The sequence below is a fragment of the Pithys albifrons genome, chromosome 27 (assembly GCF_047495875.1).
Source record: "Pithys albifrons albifrons isolate INPA30051 chromosome 27, PitAlb_v1, whole genome shotgun sequence".
Taxonomy (NCBI): domain Eukaryota; kingdom Metazoa; phylum Chordata; class Aves; order Passeriformes; family Thamnophilidae; genus Pithys; species Pithys albifrons.
This window is the reverse complement of record NC_092484.1, coordinates 2,811,604-2,830,789: the sequence shown is the minus strand read 5'-3', so window position 1 is coordinate 2,830,789 and position 19,186 is coordinate 2,811,604. Positions and strand designations below refer to the sequence as shown.

Genomic DNA, 19,186 nt, shown 5'->3' with positions numbered 1-19,186 from the left:
GGTGGCAGAGACCCCCACGGGGCAGCAGCAGGGCCTGGGCAGCAAAGGGCACGGGGAGTGCTGCAGGAATCCCTGCTCTGGCTCAGGGTGCCAGGGAATCCTGGCACAGACAGGATCACAGGGCTGCTCTGAGCTGTGCCCCAGAGGGGCTCAGGGACCCCGGGGGTCCTTCCAGCTCTGACACCTCTGGAATCCCCCTCTGATCCACACCTGCAACCATCAGAAGCTCCTGGGGGTCCTCCTGTGCCACAGGTGCCCACCCACCCCAAATCCGTCCCCTCCTGTGCCACAGGTGCCCACCCACCCCCAATCCCACCTCCAAGGTGGCCCCTCCTGTGCCACAGGTGCCCACCCACCCCAAATCCATCCCCTCCTGTGCCACAGGTGCCCACCCACCCCCAATCCCACCTCCAAGGTGGCCCCTCCTGTGCCACAGGTGCCCACCCACCCCAAATCCATCCCCTCCTGTGCCACAGGTGACCACCCACTCCCAATCCCACCCCCAGGGCATCCTCCTGTGCCACAGGTGCCCACCCAGCCCAAATCCATCCCCTCCTGTGCCACAGGTGCCCACCCAGCCCAAATCCATCCCCTCCTGTGCCACAGGTGCCCACCCACCCCAAATCACACCCCCAGGGCATCCTCCTGTGCCACAGGTGCTCACCCACCCCAAATTCCACCTCCAAGGTGTCCTCTCCTGTGCCACAGGTGCCCACCCACCCCAAATCACACCCCCAGGGCATCCTCCTGTGCCACAGGTGCCCACCCACCCCCAATCCCACCCCCAGGGTGGGAGCATGGCTTGGGATCATTCCCAGGATGCAGGAACAGCCAGGGTGGGAGCAGCTGTGGCCTCCCTGGGGCTGGGAAGGGCTGGGAAGGGCTGAGAAGGGCTGGGAAGGGCTGGGAAGGGCTGGGAAGGGCTGGGAAGGGCTGGGGGGGTGGCACTCACTGTGTATTCCGCGTGTTTCTTCCCATACCACTTCATCCACTTCCGAAACTCCCTGTCCATGGTCTGCAAGAGGAGGAGAAACAAGCCCAGACCTCAGGACAGAGCCATGGCACAGCACAGACAGCCCTGCCAGTGCCCCCTGACCCCCAGGGCTGGGATGCTGGAGGGGTTTGGCCATTCCCATTCCAAGCACAGGCAGACAAACAGCTCCTGCTGTTCAGTTTTCCTCCAAAAAAACCACAATTTTTACTTCATTACAGCCAAGGCAAAGCTGGAATCCCTTCCCCCTTTCCTCATGGAAGTTCCATGTTGTAAGAAAAGCATTTCCCTTGCTCAGCACTAAAAATGGCCCAAGCTTAAGCAGCTCCTGGCACATAATCCCAGAGGGATTGGGAAGGGTGAAGCCTACCCTGAGCCCAGAGCCAGGGGACAGCCAGGATGGAGCCCACCCTGAGCCCAGAGCCAGGGGACAGCCAGGCTGGAGCCCACCCTGAGCCCAGAGCCAGGGGACAGCCAGGATGGAGCCCACCCTGAGCCCAGAGAGCCAAGGGACAGCCAGGATGGAGCCCACCCTGAGCCCAGAGCCAGGGGACAGCCAGGATGGAGCCCACCCTGAGTCCAGAGCCAGGGGACAGCCAGACTGGAGCCCACCCTGAGTTCAGAGAGCCAGGGGACAGCCAGGATGGAGCCCACCCTGAGCCAAAGGAACCAAGGGACAGCCAGGCTGGAGCCCACCCTGAGCTCCTGCAGACCACCCAGAGCCCCTGCCTCTCCTGCAGCCCACCCTGAGCCCTTGCCTCTCCTGCAGCCCAACAGGACCACCCAGAGCCCTGCAGTCCACCCAGAGTCCAGCAGAGCAGCCAACCCTGAGCTCCTGTGCCTCCTGCAGACCACCCTGAGCTCCTGCTTTTCCTGTAGCCCACCCTGAACCCACCACAACAGCTCACCCTGAGCTCCTGCTTCTCCTGCAGCCCCTCAGGACCCCCCAGAGCCCAACAGGACCCCGCAGAGCCCAGCGGTCCACCCAGAGCCCAGCAGAGCAGCCCACCAGGACCCCCCAGAGCCCAGCAGAGAAGCCCCTCAGGACCCCCCAGAGCCCAGCAGGACCCCCCAGAGCCCAACAGGACCCCCCAGAGCCCAGCAGAGCAGCTCCTCAGGACCCCCCAGAGCCCAGCAGCCCCCCCAGAGCCCAGCAGAGCAGCCCCTCAGGACCCCCCAGAGCCCAGCAGAGCAGGCTCTCAGGACCCCCCAGAGCCCAACAGGACCCCCCAGAGCCCAGCAGAGAAGCCCCTCAGGACCCCCCAGAGCCCAACAGGACCCCCCAGAGCCCAGCAGAGCAGCCCCTCAGGACCACCCAGAGCCCAGCAGGACCCCCCAGAGCCCAGCAGAGCAGCCCCTCAGGACCCCCCAGAGCCCAAGAGGACCCCCCAGAGCCCAGCAGAGCAGCCCCTCAGGACCCCCCAGAGCCCAGCAGAGCAGCCCCTCAGGACCCCCCAGAGCCCAACAGGACCCCCCAGAGCCCAGCAGAGCAGCCCCTCAGGACCCCCCAGAGCCCAACAGGACCCCCCAGAGCCCAACAGGACCCCCCAGAGCCCAGCAGAGCAGCTCCTCAGGACCCCCCAGAGCCCAGCAGCCTCCCCAGAGCCCAGCAGAGCAGCCCCTCAGAACCCCCAGAGCCCAGCAGAGCAGCCCCTCAGGACCCCCCAGAGCCCACCAGGACCCCCCCGAGCCCACCAGGACCCCCAAGAGCCCAAGAGGACCCCCCAGAGCCCAGCAGAGCAGCCCCTCAGGACCCCCCAGAGCCCACCAGGACCCCCCAGAGCCCAGCAGAGCAGCCCCTCAGGACCCCCCAGAGCCCACCAGGACCCCCCAGAGCCCAACAGGACCCCCCAGAGCCCAGCAGAGCAGCCCCCCCAGAGCCCAGCAGAGCAGCCCCCCCAGAGCCCAAGAGGACCCCCCAGAGCCCAGCAGAGCAGCCCCTCAGGACCCCCCAGAGCCCAGCAGCCCCCCCAGAGCCCAAGAGGACCCCCCAGAGCCCCTCAGGACCCCCCAGAGCCCAGCAGCCCCCCCAGAGCCCCTCAGGACCCCCCCAGAGCCCAGCAGGACCCCAGAGCCCAAGAGGACCCCCCAGAGCCCAACAGGACCCCCCAGAGCCCAGCAGCCCCCCAGAGCCCAACAGGACCCCCCAGAGCCCAGCAGAGCAGCTCCTCAGGACCACCCAGAGCCCAGCAGCCCCCCCAGAGCCCAACAGGACCCCCCAGAGCCCAACAGGACCCCCCAGAGCCCAGAAGCCCCCCCAGAGCCCAACAGGACCCCCCAGAGCCCAGCAGAGCAGCTCCTCAGGACCCCCCAGAGCCCTGCAGCCCCCCCAGAGCCCCTCAGGACCCCCCAGAGCCCAGCAGCCCCCCCAGAGCCCAGCAGCCCCTCCAGAGCCCAGCAGAGCAGCCCCTCAGGACCCCCCAGAGCCCACCAGCCCCCCCAGAGCCCCTCAGGACCCCCCAGAGCCCAGCAGCCCCCCCAGAGCCCAGCAGCCCCCCCAGAGCCCAGCACTGCACTCACCTCGGCGTACTTGGCAGGAATATCGGCCTTCTCCACCCCGTAGTGATGTTTGCAGTTGGTGGCTGCAGCCACCTGAAGCACCACCTGCCCCACACCTGCAGGGGGGGAAAAACCCCCACAGTGAGGGCACAAAGCACTGCAGGGAGAGAGGGGAGTGGGCAGAGCCCAGGGAAGGAGCAGATAAAGTGCTGTCACTCCAGCTCTCATTGTGTGATATTCCCACACTTGAGGGTTCCTGAAGTCATTCCCACTCCCCAAGTGCTGCTCAGCCTCAAGGTGAGCAGGAAAATCAGGAATTTCTGAGGATAGCAGGGAAAAGGAGCCAATGCCTGAGCCTGTTCCACCACAGGGCTCCAGATATGACCTGCTGGGACCTTCCTGAACAAACAACTGGGAGCATCCCTGGCAATTTTTTTTTTCCTTTCCAGATGGAAAACAGTTTGTCAGCTCTGATGCCTTTCTGAATGTCTCATGTCAACATCAGTCACTGACAGGAAACTTCAGACATCAGTCCCACTGGGGGAGGAAATGTGGGTAAAAAAAGAAATTCACTGAAGATGTATTCAAGTTTAGAGCTGGTTGTAGTCTAAATTTAAACTACATTTTTAATAAACATTTTCCCCCAGAAATCCTGTATCACACCAGCAACAAACCCCAAACACACTTGATTTAAAACTTGCCAATCCATCCAGTAAGAGGGGAAATTCTTTTAAGTCTTTTCCTGCTCTGAACCAGATTTTACCAAGAAAAAGAGCAGCCTGTTCTTATTCAGTATCTCCCCTCCACGTGGGCCTGAGTCATACCTGGTTTCCTCACCACTTATTTCCTCTTCCACCTCCAACCTGCTGCACTTGTGGGGTAGATTTTGTGGGGCAGATTTTGGGGGGGTCTCCCAGGACAAGTGTTGAAGTGAATTATAAAATCTTCTTGGACACACTGACAATTATGTCAGAGGCAAAAATCTGCTTTATTTTCAGGTTCCACACTGAGTGTTTCACGTGGGAAGGGTCAAGAAATCCCATTTTGAGGTTCCACACCGAGTGTTTCACGTGGGAAGGGTCAAGAAATCCCATTTTGAGGTTCCACACTGAGTGTTTTACATGGGAAGGGTCAAGAAATCCCATTTTCTGATAAAAGCAGCACAAAATTCTTGGCAAACATGACCCTCAGGAAGGCAACTTTCGTTCTCAAACATCATTTTTAACATTGTTTCTTTCCAAGTGTATCCAACAACAGCAACAGAAACCAGCAAGGGGTTTACTGAGTTGGATTGTTGATATTTCACTGCAGAGAAGGTTTGGGGCATCTGTTTGGTCGTTTAATCCAGTCCTAAAAAGCAGGGGATTATCTAGAAAAGATGCTTATCTGCCAAGTCCTGCTTTATCCTGCAAGATCATCTGTAGCCCTTCGTGGATATGGAAAGGAAGGGGGAAAACCAGCCAAGAAAAGAGGAAAACAAGGCTGGAGAAGGGACTGGAGGTGGCACTGAGTGTCCTCTGAAACACCTCCAGGGACAGAGAATCCACCAGGTCTTGATCCAACCCCACTGGGATCAGCAGCCCAGGGCACGGAGTGCCAGAGTGATCCCAGTGGGGTTGGATCAAGGCTTGGACTTGATGAGCTCAGAGGTCTCTTCCAAGCCAAGTGAGAAGAGAAGAGCAACGAGGCTGGAGAAGGGACTGGAGCACAAGTGCTGTGGGGAGAGGCTGAGGGAGCTGGGGGTGTTCAGCCTGGAGAAGAGGAGGCTCAGAGGTGACCTCAGCACTGTCTGGAACTGCCTGAAGGGAAGTTCTGGCCAGCTGGGGGTTGGTCTCTTCTCCCAGGCACTCAGCAATAGGACAAGGGGGGCTCAAGCTCTGCCAGGGGAAATTGAAGTTGGATCCATCAGGTGGAAATTCTTTGCAGAGAGAGAGCTCAGGGACTGGAATGGGTGGATTCTCTGTCCCTGGAGGTGTTTAAGAGGAGACTGGATGTGGCACTGAGTGAGAATCCACCACATCTTGATCCAACCCCACTGGGATCACCAGCCCAGGGCACGGAGTGCCAGAGTGATCCCAGTGGGGTTGGATCAAGGGTTGGACTTGATGATCTCAGAGGTCTTTTCCAACCCAGCTGATTCTCTGATCCCTTCAGAACAGTTTTCTATCCTGTTTTCCCTGGCTGTTGGATGCACAAGCCACTGAAGCACCTTCAGAGGGCACTGACTGGGGCTCCTCTGCAGTGCTGAGTTGCAGATTTGGGTGTGGATGTTTCCAGAACTCTGCCTGTGACAGGCCTTGCTTGGCCACCCCCTGAGTGAAGGGAAGTTCTGGCCAGCTGGGGGTTGGTCTCTTCTCCCAGGCACTCAGCAATAGGACAAGGGGGGCTCAAGCTCTGCCAGGGGAGGTTTAGGTTGGAGATCAGGAAGAAATTCCTTACAGAGAGAGTGCTCAGGGATTGGAATGGGCTGCCCAGAGAGGGGGTGGATTCCCCATCCCTGGAGGTTTTTCAGCTGAGCTTGGCCGTGGCACTGAGTGCCATGATCTGGTAAAGGGACTGGAGTTGGCCCAAGGGTTGGACTTGATGATCTCAGAGGGCTTTTCCAACCCAATCCATTGTAGGATTCCATGAAAATCAGCTCAGTGCTCACTCACCACTGCCCAAGTCCACAAACAGATCGTCCTCTGTCATCTTGATCTCGTCGATCATTTGGGCCACCAGGTCGAAGGAGGTCTCCCCGTACACCTCGGGCGAGAAGGGCTCGTAGTTGTTGAGCTTCTCGGGGTCGGTGACCGAGTGGTTGTACACCTGCTGCAGGATGTGCCGCAGCAGCCCCGTGGACGGGCGCGTGTTCAGCTTCAGCGGCTGCGTCGTCCCCTTCCACTGTGGGACAGCACAGCGTGGGCACCGGGCAGGGATGGGCAGGGACGGGCAGGGATGGGCAGGGACGGGCAGGGACGGGCAGGGACAGGCAGGGACGGGCAGGGATGGGGCAGGGACAGGCAGGGACGGGGCAGGGATGGGCAGGGATGGGCAGGGATGGGCAGGGATGGACAGGGATGGGCAGGGATGGGCAGGGATGGGCAGGGATGGACAGGGACGGGCAGGGACAGGGCAGGGACAGGCAGGGACGGGCAGGGACGGGGCAGGGATGGGCAGGGATGGACAGGGACGGGGCAGGGATGGGGCAGGGACATCACAGCCAGGCTGGGACAGGGCAGGGACGGGGCAGAGATGGGGCAGGGATGGGGCAGGGACATCACAGCCAGGCTGGCTCAGGGCAGGGACAGGGCAGGGATGGGGCAGGGACATCACAGCCAGGCTGGGACAGGGCAGGGATGGGGCAGGGACATCACAGCCAGGCAGGGAGGGGCAGGGACAGGGCAGGGACATCACAGCCAGGCTGGGAAGGGCAGGGACAGGGCAGGGACGGGGCAGGGACATCACAGCCAGGCAGGGAGGGGCAGGGACAGGGCAGGGACATCACAGCCAGGCTGGGACAGGGCAGGGACAGGGCAGGGACGGGGCAGGGACATCACAGCCAGGCTGGGACAGGGCAGGGACGGGGTAGGGACATCACAGCCATGCTGGGACAGGGCAGGGACAGGGCAGGGACGGGGCAGGGATGGAGCAGGGACATCACAGCCAGGCTGGGACAGGGCAGGGACAGGGCAGAGACAGGGCAGGAATGGGGCAGGGACATCACAGCCAGGCTGGAGTGGCAGAGAGAGGGCAGGGATGGGACAGGGGCACCACAGCCAGGCTGGAGTGGCAGAGAGAGGGCAGGAATGGAACAGGGGCACCACAGCCAGGCTGGAGTGGCACAGAGAGGGCAGGGATGGGACAGGGGCACCACAGCCAGGCTGGAGTGGCACAGAGAGGGCAGGGATGGGACAGGGGCACCACAGCCAGGCTGGAGAGGCACAGAGAGGACAGGGATGGGACAGGGGCACCACAGGCAGGCTGGAGTGGCACAGAGAGGACAGGGATGGGACAGGGGCACCACAGCCAGGCTGGGGTGGCACAGAGAGGACAGGGATGGGACAGGGGCACCACAGCCAGGCTGGAGTGGCACAGAGAGGGCAGGGATGGGACAGGGGCACCACAGCCAGGCTGGAGTGGCACAGAGAGGACAAACCCCTATGCCAGGCTGGGTTGGAGGTGCTCAGTGAAGAGAGAAACAGGGAGAGTGCTGAGCCCAGGCTGGAGCCCCTTTGCCCAGGGCACAGGAGAGCTGGGGGGGCTCAGCTGCAGGACTGAAGGCTCCAGGGAGAGCTCAGAGCCCCTTCCAGGACCTGAAGGGGCTCCAGAGACTTGGACAAGGGACGGAGGGACAGGACAAGGGAATGGCTTCCCACTGTTAGATGGGATGTTGGGAAGAAATTCCTGATTGGGAGGGTGGGCAGGCCCTGGCAAAGGGTGCCCAGGGTACCTGTGGCTGCCCCATCCCTGGGAGTGTCCAAGGCCAGGTTGGAGCACCCTGGAATAGGGGGAGGTGTCCCTGTCATGGAATGGGATGATCTTTGAGGTCCCTCCCAACTCAAACCATTCTGGGATTCTGTGACTTAAAGCAACTGGAAGAGGGAATTCCCTCATAGGGAATGAGGAGATGGATGTTCAGATGGATCTGGAGAGAGGCAGGAGGAGACAGGCTGGGGGGGTTCAGCCTGGAAAGGACAAGGCTCCAGGGACACCTGAGACCTTCCAGGGCCTGAAGGGACTCCAGCAGAGCTGGAGAGGGACTGGAGACAAGGGATGGAGGGACAGGACACAGGGAATGGCTTCCCATGCACAAAGGACAGGGAGAGGTGGGATTTTGGGAAGGAATTCCTCCCTGGGAGGGTGGGAAGGCCCTGGAATGGAATTCCCAGAGAATCCTTGGCTGCTCCATCCCTGGAAGTGTCCAAGGTCAGGTTGGAGCAACCTGGGACAGTGGGAGGTGTCCCTGCCCATGGCAGGGGTGGCACTGGATGGGCTTGGAGGTCCTTCCAACCCAACCCAGTCTGGGATTCTCTGAATCCATGAACATGGTGAGAGGATGGTGTGAAGATGGGACCAACCTAAAGCGGCTCCAGGAGAGCTGGAGAAGGACTTGGGACAAGGGATGGAGGGACAGGACACAGGGAATGGCTTCCCATGGACAGAGGGGATATTGGGAAGGAATTCCTGGCTGGGAGGGTGGGGAGGGGCTGGAATGGAATTCTCAGAGAATCCTTGGCTGCTCCATCCCTGGAAGTGTCCAAGATCAGGTTGGAGCAACCTGGGACAGTGGGAGGTGTCCCTGCCCATGGCAGGGGTGGCACTGGGTGGGCTTGGAGGTCCTTCCATCCCAACCCAGTCTGGGATTCTCTGATTCCATGAACATGGCGAGAGGATGGTGTGAAGATGGGACCAACCTAAAGCGGCTCCAGGAGATCCCAGAGAAGGACTTGGGACAAGGGATGGAGGGACAGGACACAGGGAATGGCTTCCCATTGACAGATGGGATATTGGGAAGGAATTCCTGGCTGGGATGGTGGGGAGGGGCTGGAATGGAATTCCCAGAGAATCCTTGGCTGCCCCATCCCTGGAAGTGTCCAAGATCAGGTTGGAGCAACCTGGGACAGTGGGAGGTGTCCCTGCCCATGGCAGGGCTGGCACTGGATGGGCTTCGAGGTCCTTCCAACCCAACCCAGTCTGGGATTCTCTGATTCCATGAACATGGTGAGAGGATGGTGTGAAGATGGGACCAACCTAAAGCGGCTCCAGGAGAGCTGGAGAAGGACTTGGGACAAGGGATGGAGGGACAGGACACAGGGAATGGCTTCCCATGGACAGAGGGGATATTGGGAAGGAATTCCTGCCTGGGAGGGAAAGGAATCCCAGAGAATCCATGGCTGCTCCATCCCTGGAAGTATTCAAGGTCAGGTTGGAGCCACCTGGGACAGTGGGAGGTGTCCCTGCCCATGGCAGGGCTGGCACTGGGTGGGCTTGGAGGTCCTTCCATCCCAACCCAGTCTGGGATTCTCTGATTCCATGAATGTGGTGAGAGGATGGTGTGAAGATGGGACCAACCTAAAGGGGCTCCAGGAGAGCTGGAGAAGGACTTGGGACAAGGGATGGAGGGACAGGACACAGGGAATGGCTTCCCATTGACAGATGGGATATTGGGAAGGAATTCCTGGCTGGGATGGTGGGGAGGGGCTGGAATGGAATTCTCAGGGAAACTGTGGCTGCCCCATCCCTGGAAGTGTCCCAGGCCAGGTTGGACAGGGCTTGGAGCAACCTGAGCTCATGGAAGGTGTCCCTGCCCATGGCAGGGGTGGCACTGGATGGGCTTGGAGGTCCCTTCCAACCCAACCTCCTCCATGACACCAAAGACAAACCCAGCCCAGCTCCCTGTGCTCTGTCACACCTCAGCAAACAGGTCATTTGGTGTCTGCTGGAAAGAGGAGGCAGAGGGGAAAGGAAAGAGCTGCAAAGAGCACCAGGCAAGGTGAGGCTGGCACTGGGTGCAGCTGGGAAGGGGCAGACTCTGCTCCCTCAGCCTCTGGGAAGGGGCAGACTCTGCTCCCTCAGCCTCTGGGAAGGGGCAGACTCTGCTCCCTCAGCCTCTGGGAAGGGGCAGACTCTGCTCCCTCAGCCTCTGGGAAGGGGCAGACTCTGCTCCCTCAGCCTCTGGGAAGGGGCAGACTCTGCTCCCTCAGCCTCTGGGAAGGGGCAGACTCTGCTCCCTCAGCCTCTGGTCACTCATCCCCACTGAGCTCCCACCATGTGGATTCTGCCCCAGGAGCTGCTGCTGGGAGGGATCTCATGTACTCAACCAGGGAGTGGCAGGAAGGAGATGGAAATCAAGCTTCCTTTCTTCTTCAGAAAAAAAAAAAAACAGCTCTCCTAAGCCTAAAAATTATTAAATTTTAAAAATGTTCACCTTCCCCTTTGACAGAAACCAAGAAAAAAAGGGGCAACTCCAGGACTTCTCCTAAACTTCCCTCTCTTGGGGTTCAGGTGCCAAGTGCAGATGCTGAACAGCTCCTGATGTTCAACCAACACACACATGAAGACACCTGAACCCAAACAGGCATGAATTTGGGGGGAGTTGAAGGCCCACAAAATGAAGGAAATCCTGGAAAAAAAACTCTTCTTGCACAATTCTAATAATTCCCACAAGCACAACAGAGAAAAAAAAAATCCACCTATGCTTTGAAATTCAACAGAATAGTGACATTATTTACTGGTCACGTGTTGCTTCCTCCAGTTCAACCTTTGCTGGGGTAAGAGAACCAAAAAACTTGTTAAATTGGTCTGAAAAGACATTACATTGCCCAGACCAGGCTGTGGGAGGAAATTCCTCAGCCATGGATCATTTCCACAACACACAGGGGGCTCCACATGGATCATTCCAGTGCCCCAAAGCCACAGAATTCCCCCCCCACGAAAGGAAATCCATCCAAGAAATCCCTGAGAGCCACAGAAAGGCAGAGAAACCTTTTCCTCCCCCCCTAAAGTGCCAAAACAAGTGCCAGGAGTGCCCAGGGAAGAAAAAATGGGGCTGAATTTCTGTCCTGCCTTTGAGAACATCCAACTCCTGAGCAAGAAAATAAGTTTATTATCCAAAGTGGGGCTGAATTTCTTTCCTTCCTTTAGGACATCCCTCCAACAGCAACTCCTGAGCAAGAAAATAAGTTTAGTGGGGCTGAATTTCTTTCCTTTCTCTCAGAATCTCCAACTCCTGAGCAAGAAAATAAGTTTTTACTATCAAAAATGGGGCTGAATTTCTTTCATTGAGAACATCCCTCCAACTCCTGAGCAAGAAAATAAGTTTATTATCCAAAGTGGGGCTGAATTTCTTTCCTTCCTTTGAGAACCTCCAACTCCTGAGCAAGAAAATAAGTTTATTATCAAAAGTGGGGCTGCATTTCTGTCCTTCCTTTCAGAACATCCAACTACTGACCATGAAAATAAGTTCACTATCAAAAATGGAGCTGAATTTCTTTCCTTCCTTTGAGAACATCCCTCCAACAGCAACTCCTGAGCAAGAAAATAAGTTTATTATCAAAAATGGGGCTTCATTTCTGTCCTTCCTTAGAGAACCTCCAACTCCTGACCAAGAAAATAAGTTTACTGTCAAAAGTGGGGCTGAATTTCTTTCCTTCCTTTCAGAACATCCAACTCCTGACCAAGAAAATAAGTTTAGTGGGGCTGCATTTCTGTTCTTCCTTTAGGACATCCCTCTAACACCAACTCCTGAGCAAGGAAATGAAGTTCAGTGCCAAGAGGAGGCTCCAAGAGGCTGGCAGTGCTGGCTGTGGAGATGTCCCAGTGCCCCTGAGCCTGTCCCAGCTCCCTGGGGTCGCTCTCTCTGCCTGGGGGCCCCACCAAACCCGGTGACAGGGATGGACAAACACCTACCAGCTGGTGGATGCTGTCGATGGCTCTGTTGTACTTGTCACACAATCTCTGCATGCTCTCAAAGCTGGGGAGGAAACACAACACAGCAGGGTCAGCCCAGACTGCAGGTTGGAGCTCCAGAACCACCTCAAGGGTGAGGGACCCACAAATCCCACCCAAATCATAGAATCATAGAATGGATTGGGTTGGAAAAGACCTCCAAGATCCTCAAGTCCAACCCTTGGTCCAACTCCAGTCCCTTTACCAGATCATGGCACTCAGTGCCACGGCCAAGCTCAGCTGAAAAACCTCCAGGGATGGGGAATCCACCCCCTCTCTGGGCAGCCCATTCCAATCCCTGAGCACTCTCTCTGCAAAGAATTTCTTTCTGCTCTCCAACTTCAATTTCCCCTGGCAGAGCTTGAGCCCCCCTTGTCCTATTGCTGAGTGCCTGGGAGAAGAGACCAACCCCCAGCTGGCCAGAACTTCCCTTCAGGGAGTTCCAGACAGTGCTGAGGTCACCTCTGAGCCTCCTCTTCTCCAGGCTGAACACCCCCAGCTCCCTCAGCCTCTCCCCACAGCACTTGTGCTCCAGTCCCTTCTCCAGCCTCGTTGCTCTTCTCTTCTCCCTTGGCTTGGAAGAGACCTCTGAGCTCATCAAGTCCAACCCTTGATCCAACCCCACTGGGATCACTCTGGCACTCCGTGCCCTGGGCTGGTGATCCCAGTGGGGTTGGATCAAGACCTGGTGGATTCTCTGTCCCTGGAGGTGTTTCAGAGGACACTCAGTGCCACATCCAGTCCCTTCTCCAGCCTCGTTGCTCTTCTCTGGCCCCGCTCCAGCCCCTCAATCTCTTGCCTCAACTGAGGGGCCCAGAACTGAACACAACACTCAAGGTGTGGCCTCCCCAAGGCAGAGTCCAGGGGAAGGGTCACTGCCCTGGGCCTGCTGGCCACGCTAGTTTGGATCCAGGCCAGGATCCCCTTGGCCTTCTTGGCCACCTGGGCACACTGGTGGCTCCTGTTGAGCTTCCTGTCCCTCAGTCCCCCCAGGTCCCTCTGCCTGGCTGCTCTCCAGCCACTCTGTGCCCAGCCTGGAGCACTGCAGGGCTTGGGGTGGCCAAAGGGCAGGACCTGCACTTGGCCTTGCTGAACTTCAGCCCATTGGGATCAGCCCATCCCTCAAGTCTATCCAGGTCCCTCTGCAGAGCCCTCCTGCCCTCCAGCCTGTCCAGATCCTTCTCCAGATCCCTCCAGCCTTTCCAGGTCCTTCTCCAAATCTCTCCAGTCAATCCAGATCCCTCTCCAGGTCCCTCCATCCTTCCAGCAGGTCGACACTCCCTCCCAGCTTGGTGTCATCAGCAAATTTGCTGCTGATGGACTCAATCCCCTCACCTAAATCATCACTAAAGATGTTAAACAGGACTGGACCCAACACAGACCCCTGGGAACACCACTGGTGACCAGCTGGATGCAGCTCCATTCACCAGCACTCTCTGGGCCCTCCAGCCACTCCTGACCCAGCAGAGGGTACACCTGTCCAGGCCATGGGCTACCAGCTTTTCCAGGAGTATATTATGGGAGACAGTGTCAAAGGCCTTGCTGAAGTCCAGATAGACACACCCACAGCCTTCCCCTCATCCACCAGGTGGGTCACCTGAGCGTAGAAAGAGATCAGGTTGGTCACACAGGACCTGCCCCTCCTAAACCCACCATGGCTGGGTCTGAGCCCTTGTCCACCCTGAAGGTGCTGTGTGATTGCACTCAGGATGTTCTGCTCCATAACCCTGCCAGGGATGGAGGTCAGGCTGACAGGCCTGGAGTTGCCAGGTCCTGCTTGCAGCCCTTTGTGTGGCTTGGGGTGACATTGGCCAACCTCCAACCATCTGGGACCTCCCCAGAGAGCCAGGACTGTCCCACCCTCTCTGGGTGACTGTCCCACCCTCTCTGGGTGACTGTTCCACCCTCTCTGGGTGACTGTTCCACCCTCTCTGGGGGATTTTCCTGCCTTGTCCTGCCCATGTGGTTTGAGGCCTGGCACAGGTTTGGTGGTTTGAGGTTGGATGTTCAAAGTTTACTCATTTCTGAGCCACAACTTGGTAGGGACGACACCACAATTCTCCTTCTGCCACCTCTGCTGCCTCACACCAAGGGGGAGCTTGTTTTTTATTTTAAGTCATACATAGAAAATAATATTAATTTCTTTATTTTAAGTCATCCTCTGAGTTCAGTCCACTTTGTCTTAATTAAAGCTCCATTTTCTCAGTCTGTTCCTTCTTTTCCTCTCAGAATAAGCACAAATTTAAGACTTTAGAACCTCCACCAGCCCAGGATTACATAGAAAATAATATTTGTTTTTTATTTTAAGTCATACATAGAAAATAATATTTATTCCTTTATTTTAAGTCACCCTCTGAGTTCAGTCCAATTTGTCTTAATTAAAGCTCCGTGTTCTCAGAGCCCATCACTTCTTTTCCTCTCAGAACATGCACAAATTTAAGACTTTAGAACCTCCAGCAGCCCAGGAATACATAGAAAATAATATTAGTTTTTTTATTTTAAGTCATACATAGAAAATAATATTAGTTTTTTTATTTTAAGTCATCCTTTCAGTTCAGTCCACTTTGTCTTAATTAAAGCTCCATTTTCTCACAGTCTGTCACTTCTTTTCCTCTCAGAATATCCACAAATTTAAGACTCTAAAACCTCCACCAGCCCAGGAGTACCTGGTAAATAATATTAGTTTTTTATTTTAAGTCATACATAGAAAATAATATTTATTCCTTTATTATAAGTCACCCTCTGAGTTCAGTCCAATTTGTCTTAATTAAAGCTCCATTTTCTCAGAGCCCATCACTTCTTTTCCACACTCTCAGCTCCACAAACTTGAGAGTTCTGTACATTTTTCTCCTTTTTTTTTTTTTTTCCATGATAATCAGCCCTGAGACCAGCAGGTCCTTTTCCCAGAAATGAACTGTGGCTTTGGAAGTGCAGCCAGAGGCAGGACACGACCTGCAGAGTCCCCCCCCCAGCAGGGATTGCTGGTGGGATTATGGGGCAGCGCAGGCAGAGCCTTTCATGGCAGAGACTGAGAGGATTAAATCAATTCATCTGTGGCCAGGGAAGAGGAGACACCCCCAGAACATGATCCATGAAATAATCAGACCCCCCCTAAGCAGTGCAGGGAGTTCTGGGGTGGCACAATTAAAGCATGGCCATGATTTAATGGCAATGGGAACCAGGGGCACAGCAAGGAGGATCCTCAGTGGCTCTGCACTCCCAAGAGTTGTGGCCATTCCAGACCGAATTCCAGCACTTGTTTCCATGTCAGGACAAGGCAGGAGGGTTTGGGTTGCACAGGGTGGGGTTTTTTCCTTCACCTCCTGGATCCCTCCACCTGCTACAAGTCATTTTTCTGGCCAGTTTTTTCGAAGGAATTCCAAAAGGCTGAAAGCATAACCAAAATTCCAGGTTTATGACTTGCTGGAAAGGCTGTGGGAAGGGGAGTGGGATGTGATTTTTGGGGAGCAGAGGGGCTTTATTTGGTGTTGTTGCCAACCATTGATCCTCCCCAGCTACACACACCCAGTGAGGATGTCAGAGCTGTGAAATTCCAGCCCTGCAGCCTCTGGGAGTAACTCCCAAACCCAAATTAATGGATTTGATGACAAGGGATGCTCAGCCCTGATGTTTTCCTTTGAATTTGTCAGGAGGAAGAGGCAGTGACAAGTCTTGCAAGGCAGTGATTAAAAACTGAGAGAGGGGGAAGCAACAGCTTGAGCAGATTATGGCAAAAGTATCCAGTGCTAAGGAGGGCTGGGATGGATCTCAGGGAAAGGTTCTTCCCCCAGGGGGTGGTGGGCACTGACCAGGCTCCCCAGGGCAGTGGGCACGGCCCCGAGGCTGCCAGAGCTCCAGGAGGGTTTGGAGGATCCTCTCCATCCTGGCAGTGATCCCAAAGCCCAGATCTCCTGGTCTGACTGACAGTTTGGTCTGACTGAGAGCTCCTCCCGAGGGGAGGTGGAGGGGCAGGCCCTGAGCTCTGCTCTGGGACCAGGGACAGGACCCAGGGAATGGCTGGGATGGATCTCAGGGAAAGGTTCTGCCCCCAGAGGGTGGTGGGCACTGACCAGGCTCCCCAGGGCAGTGGGCACAGCCCCGAGGCTGCCAGAGCTCCAGGAGGGTTTGGAGGATCCTCTCCATCCTGGCAGTGATCCCAAAGCCGGGATCTCCTGGTCTGACTGACAGTTTGGTCTGACTGACACTGAGGGGAGGTGGAGGGGCAGGCCCTGAGCTCTGCTCTGGGACCAGGGACAGGCCCCAGGGAATGGCTGGAGCTGTGCCAGGGGGTTGGGATGGATCTCAGGGAAAGGTTCTTCCCCCAGAGGGTGGTGGGCACTGACCAGGCTCCCCAGGGCAGTGGGCACGGCCCCAAGGCTGCCAGAGCTCCAGGAGGGTTTGGACAACCCTGGGGGACAGGGTGGGATTGTTGGGGTGTCTGTGCAGTTACAGGGGTTGGATTGGATGGTCCTTGGGGGTCCCTCCTGGCTCAGGATATTCCAGGATTCTCTGTTGTCTGTACAAGGGGAGGTAACTCATCCTCACTGTTCTTGCTGTCACCCAAATTCTGGTGACATGAAGGTGGGGAAGGGTCTGAGGAGCAGCTGAGGGCACTGGGCTTGTTCAGATGGAGGACACTGAGGGGAGACTCCTCGGGGGCTGCAGCTCCTCCCGAGGGGAGGTGGAGGGGCAGGCCCTGAGCTCTGCTCTGGGACCAGGGACAGGACCCAGGGAATGGCTGGAGCTGTGCCAGGGGGTTGGGATGGATCTCAGGGAAAGGTTCTTCCCCCAGAGGGTGGTGGGCACTGACCAGGCTCCCCAGGGCAGTGGGCACGGCCCCAAGGCTGCCAGAGCTCCAGGAGGGTTTGGACAACCCTGGGGGACAGGGTGGGATTGTTGGGGTGTCTGTGCAGGGCCAGGGGTTGGATTTGATCCTTGTGAGTCCATTCAGACTTGGGATATTGTAGGACTGTAATCAAAGCAATGCAGTTTCATCTCCAAACCTCACTCTAACAGCTCCCTCATGCTCTGGGCCTGCACAAATTCCCCTTTTCCAATGAGGGCACTCCAGGAGTTTGTTGTATCCCCTTTCCCAGTGCCAGCACAGCCCCCCAGAGCCCCCCACACACTCCCCACAGCCCAGACCTGCCTCTGCCAGCCCAGGGGGCATCTCCACATCCCACACCCCCCCCCAGCCCAGGACCTGCCTCTGCCAGCCCAGGGGGCATCTCCACACCCCACACCCACCCCCAGCCCAGGGGGCATCTCCACACCCCACACCCCACACCCCAGCCCAGGACCTGCCTCTGCCAGCCCAGGGGGCATCTCCACACCCCACACACCCCCCCCCAGCCCAGGACCTGACTCTGCCAGCCCAGGGGGCATCTCCACATCCCACACATCCCCCCCAGCCCAGGACCTGCCTCTGCCAGCCCAGGGGGCATCTCCACATCCCACACATCCCCCCCAGCCCAGGACCTGACTCTGCCAGCCCAGGGGGCATCTCCACATCCCACACATCCCCCCCAGCCCAGGACCTGCCTCTGCCAGCCCAGGGGGCATCTCCACACCCCACACACAGCCCAGGACCTGTCTCTGCCAGCCCAGGGGGCATCTCCACATCCCACACCCCCCCCAGCCCAGGGGGCATCTCCACACCCCACACACAGCCCAGGACCTGTCTCTGCCAGCCCAGGGGGCATCTCCCCACCCCACACCCACTTCCCCCAGCCCAGGACCTGCCTCTGCCAGCCCAGGGGGCATCTCCACATCCCACACCCCCCCTCAGCCCAGGGGGCATCTCCACATCCCACACACCCCCCCAGCCCAGGACCTGCCTCTGCCAGCCCAGGGGGCATCTCCACACCCCACCCAGGGCTTTGGAGCTGCCTGTGGCACAGGAATTCCCACGGAGCAACAGGGATCTCAGAATCCCAGAACACTTGGATGGTGGATCCACCTTTCCATTTAACCCACAGCCACAAGGAGAACCTGCCCCAGCTCCCAGTGCCAGCCAGCTCTGCCAGGCCACATTCCCAGCTGGAATTCTGAGCTGCTGCAGCCTCAGTGCCACTCAGATTCCCACCCTGGCCACGTTCCAAGGGCACAGATACCAATCATTGCTCAGCAGTGAGTAATCCCAGCCCACACCAGGGCCCAGCTCTCTGCTGGGGGAGCTTCCAATTATGTCCCTCATCCAACAGCCCTTGCCAATGTTGCTGTTACACATTTCCTCCCAAAATAACTCTGCAGAGCCTGGAGCCAGTTGGAGAGGAAACTTCAGCTCGTGGTGTCTAAGAATAGCCAGTGGCTGGTTCTCCACACCCCACCCTGGACCATCCTCCTCTCACCTTTTTGTATCATAGTCAATTAAAACATAGTTTTCCATGGCAAGCTTGAGATCTGGGATTTCTTCACAGACCCACCTGGAAGGAGAGGAGAAATAATTAATAGAAGTCTTGCCAATTAGGTAGAATAATATTGTGGCAGTGCTGGGCTGGCTTTGCTGCATGTGGAGGGAGGATCCTGCAGGAGAAAGGCAGACATCCCAAAATACTCCCTGGAAAGCTGCAACAATCCACATTTGTGCTGAATAAACAGCAGGATTGGCAGCTCTTGAACCAGCACAGCTTCAAAATAAGGTAATAAATGTATTCAACATGGCTAAAAACACTGCAGGCCAAGGCTGGGGCCAACCTGGCATGAAATGTGGTGCCCAAGTGCAGCTTTGCCAAAGGATGCTCAGCCTGAGTGGGGAGGGTTCCCCCAGGATGTTCTGCCCTGGGTTGTGTCTGAGCTGCCCTTAAAGCCTGAACAGCCCAAGCAAAGCAGGTTTTCAGCACTTATTGTGATCAAAGGCCCCTCTGAGAGGCTGAGTTAATGTCGGGGCCATCAGGAATGGAAACCACGTGCCCAGGTGCAGAGCACCCAACAATGGCATCTCCCAGCAGAGATCCCCACTCAGGGAATGCAGGAAAATTAATCCCTTTCAGAGGCAACTGAAAAGCCACAGCAGCTTTGCTCACTCTCTGCTCTGCAAATATCCAAATGGGAAAGCACTGCCAGCAGCAAAAACCTCCTTTCATGGGATGAATTCCAACAGGAATGACAGTTCCTTCCTCCATGTTTCACTAGTAAAAGAAGCAAAAATAATTAGGACTAAAGATCCAGCAGTTCTGGTTCCTTCTGGCTGATTCACAGCCAAAAAAACTACACAGGCAAGGAAAAACCAGAACATCAATGGCTGGTTCTCTTCTAGTGTCTTCC

The 19,186-nt window shown here is 57.0% G+C and overlaps 1 protein-coding gene across 9 annotated transcripts in view; it reads right to left on the bottom strand.

Annotated features, from left to right (window-relative positions):
• The window catches only part of DOT1L (DOT1 like histone lysine methyltransferase), a 110,356-nt gene that overhangs the window by 65,582 nt on the left and 25,588 nt on the right, over window positions 1–19,186 (bottom strand). For all 9 annotated transcript variants that reach the window (XR_011699750.1, XM_071577852.1, XM_071577859.1 and 6 more), the window contains exons 3-7: window positions 18,271–18,345; window positions 11,882–11,945; window positions 6,145–6,373; window positions 3,512–3,606; window positions 953–1,015 (exon numbers count right to left, since the gene is read on the bottom strand). Coding sequence is in view for 8 of the 9 variants with exons in the window: in XM_071577852.1 (XP_071433953.1) it covers window positions 953–1,015; window positions 3,512–3,606; window positions 6,145–6,373; window positions 11,882–11,945; window positions 18,271–18,345 (526 nt within the window). In the remaining variant the exon portion in view is untranslated. The remainder of the gene's footprint in view (window positions 1–952; window positions 1,016–3,511; window positions 3,607–6,144; window positions 6,374–11,881; window positions 11,946–18,270; window positions 18,346–19,186) is intronic.